General features: G+C 42.6%; 1 protein-coding gene across 6 annotated transcripts in view; it reads right to left on the reverse strand.

Moving 5' to 3' along the window:
- The window catches only part of SV2C (synaptic vesicle glycoprotein 2C), a 444657-nt gene that overhangs the window by 157766 nt on the left and 272757 nt on the right, over positions 1–14134 (reverse strand). For all 6 annotated transcript variants that reach the window (XM_086323187.1, XM_086323190.1, XM_086323185.1 and 3 more), the window contains exon 2: positions 12650–13328. In XM_086323187.1, coding sequence (XP_086179313.1) covers positions 12650–13229 — 580 coding nt within the window. In that variant the 5' untranslated portion in view covers positions 13230–13328. The remainder of the gene's footprint in view (positions 1–12649; positions 13329–14134) is intronic.

A 14134-nucleotide genomic window follows, 5' to 3' on the forward strand; every position in this document is an offset into this window, starting at 1 on the left:
TTGGCATGAGCTGATGCAGAAGTACTGGATAATGGCTACAAATTCATAATTATTTCTTTGCAGAAGATGAGTAATGTTTTTTTCAGCTGCTCTAGTCTATAATATAATTATGTTATTAGCAGTATTATACAAAACAAATAGACTACAGTACCTTATGAACAATTTTTAAACACCGATTTGTTTCCTTCTCTTTAAAAACATACATTAAAACTCCATTTAGCAATTAATCTGACATCTGTCCTTTCCACTCTCTAGAATATTTTTCTCTCTGCCACAGCCAACGTCCTTAGTCAGTTATGACCACCTACTCCATCCTGAAACACCCCCTGGCCTCCAGGTAAGAGACTTTTCCTATCTTTCAAACCATTTGTTTAATGCCTTTTCTCCTCTCCCCTCCTAAGCATTCATGAAAAGTCTGCATTAGCCCCTCTCTTCCTCATGCCTGCCCCTCCAACACACACTCCTTTCCTGTATGCTCTGCATCTCTGTTCAAAGATGTCTTCATTGCCCAACTCTAGGGCCAGTTTCTGCATCAAGCCCCAGAACCTACTTCCAAATGCCTTCTTTTACGATTTCTCCTGAGCAGCCTAGTTGGCATTTCAAAGTTGACAAAAGGTCACTGGGTACCGCTCACCTGCCAGACTCTGTGCCATGGGTAGTCTGTGAACGAGACACTCAGTTCTTGTACTTATAGTACAAATAACTAAATTCATCTTCTTTGGCTCAGACAGTAAAGCGTCTGTCTACAATGCAGGAGACCTGGGTTTGATCCCTGGGTCGGGAAGTTCCCTGGAGAAGGAAAAGGCAACCCACTCCAGTACTCTTGCCTAGAAAATCCCATGGACAGAGGAGCCTGGTGTCCATGGGGTCGCAAAGAGTTGGACACGACTGAGTGACTTCACTTTCACTTTTCACTTTTCCTACACATGGGCTCCCCCCAACCTCCCCAACAACTCTGGAGCTCCAATTTGTTTAAAGCACCGCTTCAAACATAGCACCTGGGCATGAAGCCTCAGTACCTATGATATATTCCTTTTTCCTGCTCCCACAGCTAGTGGGTTGTAAAGGGTCAGAAATCCTCTTGAAAAGGCCCTCTCCCTTCTAGTCTCTCTGCCATCACCCACAGTCAGGGTCTTGACATGTATTGACTGCACAGTTCAAATGCATCTCAGCCCCCCCTCAAACTCGCTCCTCAGTCCAAACACCCAGTCTCCTAAAGCAGAGTTTGTACCTGGTCACTTCTCTGCTAACATGCCCCTGGTTCCCCCAGTTCCCCCCACACCAAATAAACTCCTGGAAACTTCTCCATGAACAGATATGTCCCTAGCTACCTTTGCAATCTCTCCCCTCTGTGTATGTTCCACTTCAACAAAACTGAACATTTAATTTCCAATACTCAGTATAAGGTCTCCATGCCGTGGTGCCTTTGCTCAGCCTGTGCTCCCTCCCAGAGATAGTCTTTTTCCGCTTACATCTCTGTGAGCCCAAATTCTAGCCACCATTCCAAGCCTGGCTCCGATACCACAGTCTCCTTAAGACTTTTCCCTATCCACGCCTCCCTCAAACAGGATTCATCTCTCAGTCCTCTGCTTCCTGTATCACTTCGACATCTTGTGTCTTATGCTCTGGGTTTTGTCTGGTTGATCTTCATACCTGCCATGATAGAGGGCACAGTGCAACATCTTGGGAGAATCTAATATATGATGGATAAGCCTCTGTGAGTGTTCTTTCTGGGTGAGAACTGCTAAATTTTGAAAGGCAGCCACAAAGACATCTCTAATCTATTAATTAGAAAAACAAAGAGATAATGAAGTAGACAGACAGATGGCTCTGAGAAGCCAACTGCCTCACATATACAATCTGCCTCCACTCCGGCATCTATGTTTATGGATGAACTGACTCCCACAGCAGGATTTCTTTTCATCCCTGTTAGCAGTCTGGCTAACTCTTTCAGCTTTCAATCAGTTCTTCTGACACAGTAGCATTTTTTAATATTTTTGACTTAACTAGATTCTGCTGAGAGAACTAAGCTACTCTCAGAAAAACTATTAAATTTTCTATACATAAGAGGGGGAAAAAATCTGCAGTCACATTATAAATTTATCACCATGACTCTGGCACTGAGAAACTATTTCTACAAAGCAGAGTCACGCTGCGCCCTGCACATCCAGGGTCCGTTCTGGGATGCAGAGCTGTAAACGTGGTTAGGGACTGTCATGCCCCACACCACGTAGGAGAAAGACGAGTCTAAAGAAGCCAAATGCCCATCTTGGTGGGGGAAAAAACAACTGTGCATCCTTCAGCTATCAATAAGACATTTCCTTTTTGGGGGAGGAAAAAAAAAACCTTTCTTTCAAAAATGGCACATAAAGCTTCCTTGTCCATGGATGTTATTGTTTACTCATGAATAAAGAAATCAGTCCCATTTCCATTTACCCCTTCCATGGTTTGAAATCTTGATATCATGTACAACCCTTGCTATCACAGCTGTTGGGAATGCTGCTGCTTCTTGTTTAGGGGTGTCTAGGACACAGCTACTCAATGTGGAGTTTGGAACTAACACCGATGCCAAAATCACCTGGGAGCTTGTAAAAGTATCTCAGACCCCACTCCACACCTGCTCAAGCAAAACCTGCTCCTCTGGTGACTTGTCTGCATTTTTATGTCTGAGAAGCAATGGTCAAGATGATGGTGCTTCTTCACATGGACTAAGAATAACTTGAGGCACTTAAAAAACATATACAGTTCCCAAGGGTCATCCCCTAGCACTGACTCCGAATGTCTGGGATCAGATATAATTTTGGTTAAATGAGATAATGAAATTATATGACATACATGATGCCTGACAAACAGAAGGCAAAGAGCAAACTCTAAGCCCTCCTGTTATCACTACTACCAGTAAGGTTGTCAGATTCAGCAGATAAAACCACATGGTGATCCAGGTAAATTCGTATTTTAGGTGAACAGATAACTGATAAATATAAGTATATATCAAATACACTACCCTTATGGCAGAAAGTGAAGAAGAACTAAAGAGCCTCTTGATGAAAGTAAAGGAGAAGAATGAAAAAGTTGGCTTAAAGTTCAACATTCAGAAAACGAAGATCATGGCATCTGGCCCCATCACTTCATGGCAATTAGATGGAGAAACAGTGGAAACAGTGGCAGACTTTATTTTTTTGGGTCCAAAATCACTGCAGATGGTGACTACAGCCATGAAATTCAAAGACGCTTACTCCTTGGAAGAAAATCTATGACCAACCTAGACAGCATATTAAAAAGCAGAGACATTACTTTGCCAACAGAGGTCTGTCTAGTCAAGGCTATGGTTTTTCCAGTGGTCATGTATGGATGTGAGAGTTGGACTATAAAGAAAGCTGAGGGCCGAAGAATTGATGCTTTTGAACTGTGGTGTTGGAGAAGACTCTTGAGAGTCCCTTGGACTGCAAGGAGATCCAACCAGTCCATCCTAAAGGAGATCAGTCCTGGGTGTTCATTGGAAGGACTGATGTTGAAGCTGAAACTCCAATACTTTGGCCACCTGATGTGGCAAGCTGACTCATTGGAAAAGACCCTGATGCTGGGAAAGATTGATGGCAGGAGGAGAAGGGGACAACAGAGGATGAGATGGTTGGATGGCATCACTGACTCAAGGAACATGAGTCTGAGTAAACTCCAGGAGTTGGTGATGGACAGGGAGGCCTGGTGTGCTGCGGTTCATGGGGTCGCAAAGAGTTGGACACGACTGAGCAACTGAACTTAACTGATACAAAATACTGCGTGAGACATATTTATACTAAAATATTATTCCTTTGTTATTTATCGCAAATTTAAATTTAACTGGCCATGTTGTATTTTCTCCAGTAATCCTAACTATCCCTGACTTTGTAATACCTGGGGCAGAGAAGTTAGGTAGATAGGTGGAAAAATAGATTAGGCTCAGATTGTCGAGAGCTTGAATGCCATTCTAAGGAGTTTGAATCAACCTGTACTCAACATTTTTGAGTAGGGACATGACATAACCCAAGTACTCCATCCTTTACTCCCAGGAATGAGGAAGACAAAGTCAAGTGGGCTGCTGGGGCAAGAATCCCCAGCTCAAAGATTCTTTAGGAAGGGAGACCAGAAGGTCATAGTCATGGCCAGTGACGAAGTCATAAAAAACAAAGAAGTTAAAATTTCAAAATCTTAAATTTCATTCTAAACTCTTAAATTACTTACACCCCACTTGACCCATAACAATAATTTAAACTAGCTACTTGACTTTTCTTTTTGAAGGAATAGCTGGTACACAGCTGAGCCCTAGCTTTTACGGAGAGATTTTTGTAATCAGAGAAAAAAAAAATCTAGTAACACATCAAAAGCCAAACTTCCAATATCCTTCCAATGCCTACTCTGCCAGAACCCAGAACTTTGCATCTGGATATCCCAAATACTTAGTACAAAGCTTCAGTTATAAAATCAATCAGTGTTCCTACTCACAGTCCATTTGCTCTTATTTAACACACAATTATTTTTTTAATTTGAAGTATAGTTAATTAAATGGCAACCCACTCCAGTTGCCATTGTTCTTGCCTGGAGAATCCCAGGGACGGGGGAGCCTGGTGGGCTGCCGTCTATGGGGTCACACAGAGTCGGACACGATTGAAGCGACTTAGCAATAGTTAATTTACAACAATGTGTTCATTTCAACTATAATAACAAAGTGACTTCAGTTGTGTAGTAAAGTGATTTAGAATCTTTTCCAGATACTTTTTTGTGACCATGTTGTGTGACTCGTGGGATCTTAGATCCCCTTTGTTGTTGTTCAGTTGCTCGGACATGTCTGACTCTTCACAACCCCATGGACTGCAGCACACCAGGCTTCCCTGTCCTTCCCCATCTCCCAGAGCTTGCTCAAACTCACGTCCATAGAGTTGGTGATGCCATCCAACCATCTCATCCTCTGTCATCCCCTTCTCCTCCTGCCTTCATTCTTTCCACCAACAGGGTCTTTTCCAATGAGTCAGTTCTTCGCATCAGGTGGCCAGAGTATTGGAGCTTCAGTATCAGTCGTTCCAATGACTATTCAGGACTGATTTCTTTTAGGATGGACTGGTTTGAACTCCTTGAAGTCCCAGGGATTCTCAAGAGTCTTCTCCAACACCACAGTTCAGAAGCATCGATTCTTCAGTGCTTAGCTTTCTTTATAGTCCAACTCTCACACCATACATGACTACTGGAAAAACCGTAGTTCTGACTATATGGACCCTTGTTGGCAAAGTAATGTCTCTGCTTTTTAATACACTATCTAGATTTGTCAGAGCTTTTCAAAGTAGTGATCAAACCAGGACCTTCTGCAAAGAAAGTGCAGTCTTAACCACCAGACTACGAGGGAAGTCCTGTGGATTCTTTTTCATTATAATTATTACAGGATTCTGAATACCGTTCCTTATGCTATACAGTCAGTCCTTGTTGTTTAGCTATTTTATATAGAATAGTGATATCTGTTGATCCAAAACTCTAATTTATCTCTCTCTGCTCCTCTCACTATCCCCTTTGATAACACTGCTACTGCTGCTAAGTCACTTCAGTCGTGTCCGACTCTGTGTGACCCCATAGACGGCAGCCCACCAGGCTCCCCCGTCCCTGAGATTCTCCAGGCAAGAACACTGGAGTGGGTTGCCATTTCCTTCTCCAGTGCATGAAAGTGAAAAGTGAAAGTGAAGTCACTCAGTCGTGCCCAACTCTTAGCAACCCCATGGACTGCAGCCCACCAGGCTCCTCTATCCATGGGATTTTCCAGGCAAGAGTACTGGAGTGGGGTGCCATTGCCTTCAAACAAATAACACTAGTTTGTTTTTAATGTCTGTAACTGTTTTGTAAATAAGTTCATGTGTATAATATTTTTAAAGATTCCACATATAAGTGATATCATATGATATTTGTCTTTCTCTGACTTACTTCAGTATTTCTTTTCATTACTTCTCCTCTCACGATCTTAAAGGCCAATAAGAAATCTCAAAGTGTAAGGTAAGAATGTCAATTTGCAAATATGTAGGTTGGGAATACTTACATCAGTGATTTATCAGACTAATTCTTCAAGATGAATGTAATTGTTTCCTATATTCTGAAGCTTTATGCAGGAAACTTAGGTCCTGTAGAAGTTCTTGTTATGGAAGAATATTCGAGACATTAGATTTCCCATGAACACATGGTGTTTAGAATTGGAACCTACAAGTCTGTATTCCATGTATTTGGCTTGATCCAGATATTAGATGATCAATAGTCTGACTGCCTTATTTAAACCAAAATGCACAGTTAACAAATTCCCTAATCCGATAACACTTCCCCGAGTTCTTCAGGGCCTTCCTGGTGAGTCCCAGACTGCATTAAGATATTAAAGCCAGAGGATCAGAATCCCCACCCAGGAGTAATCTCGGACATAGGAATACAGGTGTTCAGCTGCAATAATCAGCCTTCAGGTTCAAAGCTATATTGTGAGCAATCACCCAGGGACCTTCCAGACAACAGAGGGCATTTACTATCACACTTTCACAGCTCAGAATGTACTTACTGGTGAATTTCATGAATGAAACACAGAGTTTCTCTTCTCTCCTGTCCTGTGGGCTCTGGATGGAGGAACCTTTTCAGGCTACTTGGTCCAACTCCATTTGGATGCCAGAAACCTCTCTTCCCAGAAGGATGTGAAAGACCAGAGAGAATAAGACCCAGGAATATAATGGCAATGAATTATTGAGTCTTCTTTTCCAATTTGGCAATAATGAATCCAAATAAGATTTTGCTAGTGTTGGTGGACAGGATATTCTCTAGGAATCAATAAGTATTTAATTCCAATTAGAATCACTATGACAGCGAGAGGCTAAACAGAGCCAGAGGGTACACCCACAGCAGAGATCAAACTTCCCTCTAAGACACAGAGGACAATGGCATTGAGCAGGCTGCAGAGCTGCTGATCCTGAAGCCTGCAGCACACACTTTTAGGGTACAAAGCTAAGGGTCTTAAATTTAGAGTGCTGCTAAGCTGCTAAGTCACTTAGCAGTCGTGTCCGACTCTGTGCGACCCCGTAGACAGCAGCCCACCAGGCTCCCCCGTCCCTGGGATTCTCCAGGCAAGAACACTGGAGTGGGTTGCCAGTTCCTTCTCCAGTGCATGAAAGTGAAAAGTGAAAGTGAAGTTGCTCAGTCGTGTCCGACTCTGTGCGACCCCATGGACTGCCGCCTACCAAGCTCCTCCGTCCATGGGATTTTCCAGGCAAGAGTACTGGAGTAGGTTGCCATTGCCTTCTCCATAAATTTAGAGCGCACCAGATGCCAAATGATAAAGCTCTTGGAATAAAGTTCAAAGAGGAAAAACTCTGCATCACTCTTTGTTATCAGCTGGGATATCCTGGTCCACCTGGCAGCACTGGGCAAGAGCGATACACGCCCTGAAAAGATGCTCAGCACACAGGAACACAGTCACTACACTCTGTCTGTAGTCCAGGGGCAAATAACAGTCAATGGGACTGAAAAAAGGGACTCTCAGAAACTCGAAGCTGTTCTTTTCTTTCCCCCAAAATACAAACATCCAGACATAAAGCAGCTTTAGAAATCTCAGCAGAATTTTTCTTCTTTTGTTAATAACGAAAGGAATAAGGGAACAAATGGAGGGATGGAGAAAGAAATTAGGTATGCGTTCAGGTCATATTCATCCAGCCCAGGCTTTAAGGAAACTATTCTTGCTATAAGTGGTTAAAAAAAAAATGAGCGAGAGAGAGAATTCTGTATGTTCCAAGGAATTCTACACCATCCAAATAAAAACTATAGATAGAGAGGTTAAAGAGATGCTTAAGGCTTCCCCAGTGGTTCAGTGGTAAAGAATTCGCCTGCCAATGCAGGAGATCAAGGTTTAATCCCTGGGTTGGGAAGATCCCCTGGAGAAGGAAATGGAGCCCACTCTAGTATCCTTGCCTGGAAAATCCCACAGACAGCGGAGCCTGGTGGGCCACAGTCCATGGAGTCGCAAAGACAATTTAACAACTAACAACAACAATCCGGCTTTGGCCTGCCTACACTATCAAAACTCTTGCTCTGAAAATCACCAAGGCATGTGGAAATTAGGTGTTACAGTTGATAAAAGACAGAAGAAACCTATAGAGGATGTTCAGTTATCACTCAGTTCAGGCTGAGTTCTCAAGTATGTCTTGGTTTAGAATATATTGTCTTCTATCTGTTTTGTACTCGTCAACACTTGGCCACGATAATGTTTTAGTACCTAAAAATTACTCCACTCTACCACCCCCAACCAGAAAGCAGGTGGCCCAACAACGATGAGGCTCCCTGCTTCTCCAGCAGGAGACAGAACAGTCCAGAGGAAGAGCAGGAGGAAGGGGAGCCAGCGAGGCACTAGCTGGGCTGTGACAGGCGAGAGCGGGAAGGTGGCTGAGCCTGGTCGTGCTGTGAGTCTGAAACCGGCACACATCCCTCCCTGTCTGGAGGCTTTCTTAGAACCCAAACTGGTCCTCAGCAGCTCTTGGACCAGAGGTAAGATGTGGTCGGAGAGGGCTCCCTGCGAATCCACTGTGAGACGCAGCCCTGTGAGGGGAGAACACTGGAGGCCCGGCCCCTGTGCAGGGGGCTGGGAAGCTGGAGGGCACGCTGTCACTTCACTCCATACATGGGCTCGTCCCTTCAAATGAACGTCCTAGCCTGGCACAAACTGGAAGAACCATTAGTGGCGGCCAAGATCTTCAAGGGCCAGACCCGAGGGGCCCATTTCAACCTTTACAAGACTCTTCTGCACCTACGAAGGAAGCACATCCCTTCCTTCTTCTAGCAACTCCCAGAGCTGCCCTCTCTCTCGGCTGCTCCTTCTCAGTCTCCTCTGTGACGTCTTCCTCGCCACCAGTCCCACAAATAGTCTTCGGCAGGAAACTGCCCTCTCCCTGGTTACGGTCTTGGGCAGCTTCACCTTAAATGAGATGGTTCTCAAAACACTCAGCGCTTCAGCTCACGTGGTGGCAGGAGCCCACCAGGTGCTCCTCTTTGGATGCCTCCCCCCAAGTCTCAAAGTGATCGGTCTAAAACTAAACCGGGCTTCCCTGGTGGTCCAGTGGTTGCGAATCTGCCTGCCAGTGCAGGGGACGTAGGTTCGATCCCTGGTCTGGGAGGAGCCCACAGGCTGTGGAGCCTGTGCCCTCGGGCCAAGGGGCTGCACCTCCTGAAGCCTGAGTGCCTGAACCCAGAGCTTGGCGACAGAAGCCACGCCAGTGAGAAGCATGTGCACTGCCCCTAGAGAAAGCCCACAGCAATGAACACCCGGCAAAACCAAATTTAATAAATAGATCTTTAAAATAAAATAGAAAAACAAACCCTTCTCCTTTCTCCTTCATGCTCAAACCTATCATCTGCCTGACCTAACTTGATGAACTGCCTGCCTTCCACTAACTGTCCTGTTCCTTCTGTTCCAAACTACCAGTGACCCAACCCTTGCTGACTCTACCTCTGGGCCAGCTCTCTGGTCCATGCCTTCCTTCCACTGCCTTAGTCAGGTCTGTTCCCCTCACAGGGTCTCCCTGCTTGAAGTCTCTTTAGCTACACTTCTCTTCTGGTTATACACTTCTCTTCTTGGACTGCAAGGAGATTAAACCAATCAATCCTAAAGGAGATCAGTCCTGAATATTCATTGGAAGGAGTGATGCTGAAGTTCCAATACTTTGGCCACCTGATGTGAAAAGCAACTCATTAGAAAAGACCCTGATGCTGGAAAAGACTGAAGGCGGGAGGAGAAGGGGACGACAGAGGATGAGATGGTTGGATGGAGTCACCGACTCGACGGACATGAGTTTAAGTAAGCTCTGGGAGATGGTGACGCACAGGGAAGCCTGATGTACTGCAGTCCATGGGGTCCCAAAGAGTTGGACATGACTGAGCAACTGAACAACAACTTCTGGCTGTGGATATTTGTTTCCTTGACTTGGTGGTGCACAGACACTTGTCATCTCTCTATGTTAGACTATGACTTCTTTGGATACACAAACCTTGTTTTGTTTTTGCTATTTCTCCTATGTTCCCGTGTGGTAACATCATGCTTTGCACATAATAAATACTCAATAAATAGACTTTGGCAATAGAAAATGAATTTTCTTAAAATGATGGTACTTATTCCCCCAAATAGCAGCTCATTAGATTAACCTCTTTTCAGTTAACAACACTATATATGCACACAGACTGTGCAGACAAACACATGCACACAAGGGATGCCCTTAACTGTCTGGAAGTCAATCTTCCAGCAAACACAAAGATGGGCATTGTCTCCTAAATAATTAAAACATAAATCGGCTAATATTTTTCATTCCTAGTTTTCCTTGAGTGAAATGACACAATGCTCAGTGGCAAGTGAGAACCAATTTTGCAAACCTTTCTCCTCCCAAAAGCCACCAAACATGGGTTGTGCATCTTCCTGTCTTGCATTTTGATCCCATTGCTATGACTTAGTGTGGTAATTATATTACAAAGCTATTATTTGCTGAAATGAAAATGGCAAAACAATTTACATGCTTGTCTAAAAAAAGACTGTGTTAGAATGCAATTGTCAGTAAAATTACAATGGCAAATAACTGAAAGGCAAGTCTGGAAGGCGCAGTTGTGAACCCATCACAAAGTTTCTGTGGGGGACTCAGAGCATACACTCCTGGGGACACACTTTTAATTCACAAAAGCAGGCAGTGTTTATGGGGAGGTGAAAATGTCTGTGCTCCAAAAGTTCCCCAGCATTATCTACACTTGTGAACGCCCCCGGGGGTATGTAACACCATCACAGTTTATGGGACAGACTGGTAAGAGCACCGTGTGGGCTACTGCACCTCCTTCGGCACCAGGAAGATAAAAGGGAAGCTCAGCTTCGACTTTTCTGCTTCTGATATAAAAGCAAGGATCATAACATGAAAAGACTGCTAGTCTATATTCAAGCCTGAAAGTATTAAATATTGTGTATTAAAATAGATGTGTTTCTAAAGATCTGTTTTCTTAAAACATTCTGCTGATATATTCTGTTAGCAAAATCTTGATAAATATTTTAATGCCTGGTAGGTAAAGGAAAAAAATTAAACAAAATTAGAGTGCTATCTATGAAATAGATATGCTGAAATGATGAACTTAATGACTTTATACCTTCCTCCAACCCCTATTCTGCGTTTTGACGAGTGAACACACAGATGAGCCCACCAACAAAACCCGTGCAATCTATGCCCCTGTGCTCCCCACTTCATCCCCCTCCCAGACTGCATCTATGGGTCTCTCTCTTCCAGTTCACCACTAAAGAAACAAATGAGCAAGTCAGACACAGAAATACAAGTATCACATTATATCACTTACATGTGGAATCTAAAAATGCGATACAAATGAACTTCTTTACAAACCTGAAATGGACTCACAGACACAGAAAACAAACATATGGTTGCCAAAGGGGAAGGGAGAAGGAAGGGATAAGTTAGGAGTTTATATTATATATAATAATACATATTAATATAATTATTATATTATTTATGATATATATTATATAGTATAAATTAGGAGTTACTTACTAAACCACAAAAAGATCTGTATACTTTTGTTTTTCAAGTTTTAGTTTTAAAAAGTCCGTTGGAAACAGAGACACCAAGTATTCTTACTCTCTTTCACAGACTCTGAAACACATAAAGGTTTGCTATGCACACAAACGTGTTCTCTGAGCAGAAGGGCTTGAAAGGTCTCCTGATTTAATGTACCACATGTCTGATGTGGACCTTACGTTTTGGGGATAGTCTGCTGTGGGCATGCTTCTTGGCCTTCTTACTTTTTCTCCCAGAGGGAAGGTTAAATACAGCGTTGTAACAATATGAATGAACCTTCAGTGCAGTAGTAACTTTAAAACAAAAGTCAAATTTGCTCTCTAGATACTTTATAGCAAGGTTATATGGTTTTAATACATATAATTGAAACGTTAATATGATTTGAAATTGATTTTTAAGTCCTATGAGGAAAGGAAGCTTTTTCATTGTAGGCACAAAGGTACAAATTTGGAAAAAGCCAAAGTCATCTAAAGAAAATGCTATAAATAAGGGTAATTGAAAAAACCAACAGACATGCACATAGATTATAGGAAAAAATGAAAATTCACAGGTCCCAAAAGTGTTTAAACCACAATATTACACATAAAATTTGGAATTTGAAATCACGTTTATCAGAGTTTTGAAGAATTAATCTCTATATTTAGAAAAATGTCAGGTAAGTGTCACATAATAGCTTTATTAACTTCCAAGGGCATGTCTTTTGAAGTTAATTAAGGAGAACCTAATGCAACATTTATAACAGTGTAAGTTAAAAATATATTGCTCTAACTTACCTTGAAATGCATAAAAATAAAAGTGGGATTGATGGATAGATAGATAGGTGGCTAGGTGATAAAGAAAACACAGTAAATGTTAACTATAGAATCTAAGTTAGAAATAGGTAGAAATATTTGGGTATCACTGCACCATTCTTTTGATTCCTTTGCATGTTTTAAATTGTTCAAATGTTGGGAACAAATGCAGGCCTCCATATGGAAAGTATGTATTCTATTTGTTAACTGTCCTCAACAAATAGAGCAGTTTCAGAGTGTGTCTCTCTGCTGGGATGCACTCACCTAGCCATCCGGATCCCGAATTTGGTATGCACAGGTCTGTCTCAGCGCTTGGCAACACGAAGCCCACGACAAACACCTCCACGCCATCCGCCATCAGGGCCATGCCCAGGACAAAGAAGAGGGCCCACTGAAAGCGGCCATGGCCACACTCTTGGATTATCAGCTCATACTGCTGGGCGAGCTCTTCCTCGTCAGCTTTCCTCTCAGACTCCAGCTCCTGGCGGTCCTTATACTCATCGCCCTTGGGCTGCCCTACTGACACGATGCTGTCTTTCCCTTGGTTCATGCTGGGGATGCCCTGATACTCCCCTTCGTAGATTTCATCATCTTCATCGTGACCCTCAGTAGCTTCACTGGAGCCTTCATCATCATTGGCCTCTCCATTATAGGTTTCCCCTGGCGGATAAATGTCATCGTCCTCTTCCTCGTCTTGGAATCGACTGTAGGACCTCTGGGTGTATTCATCCTGGGCCCGATCCACTGCTTGATTCACCTTCTTTACAGTCTGTTTCTTCACCTCTCTGGCAATGTCCTTGGCGCCCTTCATCAGTGAAGTCCTATCCTTATAAGAGTCTTCCATCTTATCTCAACTGATGGCCAGTGAGAAGGCGGGAATTGTTCACAGACTGGTCAGTGGTTCAGTCCTGACAGCATCATCCACTTTGAGTTCAGAATGGAACTGCAAAAGAAGAAAACCCACAGAAGATATTTATTATTTGTTTCAATGCCTTTTCCACCATCTATTTCTTGGTCTCTTTTCACTGACCCCCACAGATTAACATACAGAATTAGCTTTTCCTTTCTTCTGAGCACACTGTTTGCTGGTTCTCTACTCAAGTGTCATCAGAACTTAGAGTATTTAGGGTTTTGCTGTTATTATTACTGTTTTGTTTTTAAGGAACTCTGTCTCCTGGGTAACCTTGCATATAATGCACAAGCATTCCCCTGAAAATACAATGAAATATCTTGCACCTTCATAAGTACATCCAACATATTCTGAAAGTGCTAGAAAGACTCTGAGAAAAATAATATTGCTTGCAGGTATATACATATTCTGCAAAGGCAAACCCAGAATAATAAAAGAATCCAGTCCGACCTCATTTCCTCACAATGAAAAAAACAAAAACAAAAAGTGCAAGCAAGTGTCCCTACATATAATGCTATCAAGTCATATACAGGCACATCTCATTTTACTGTACTTTGCATTATTGCACTTTGCAGATACTGCATTTTCAACAAATTGAAGGTCTGTGATAATCCTCAGTCAAGCAAATCTATCGGCACCATTTCTGCAACAACATTTGCCCATTTTGTTTCTCTGTTACATTTTGGAAATTTCTGTAATACTTCAAACTTTTAAATTATTATTATATTTGTTATGTGATCTGTGACTGGTGGACTTTGATATTATACCATGACTTACTAAAAGCTCAAGTGATAGCATTTTCAGCAACAAAGTATTTTTAATTAACATTATTTTTTTAG

Source organism: Bos grunniens, chromosome 10 (genome assembly GCF_055505025.1).
Source record: "Bos grunniens cultivar Pamir isolate PY7600 chromosome 10, Bosgru_T2T1.0, whole genome shotgun sequence".
Classification (NCBI taxonomy): Eukaryota; Metazoa; Chordata; class Mammalia; order Artiodactyla; family Bovidae; genus Bos; species Bos grunniens.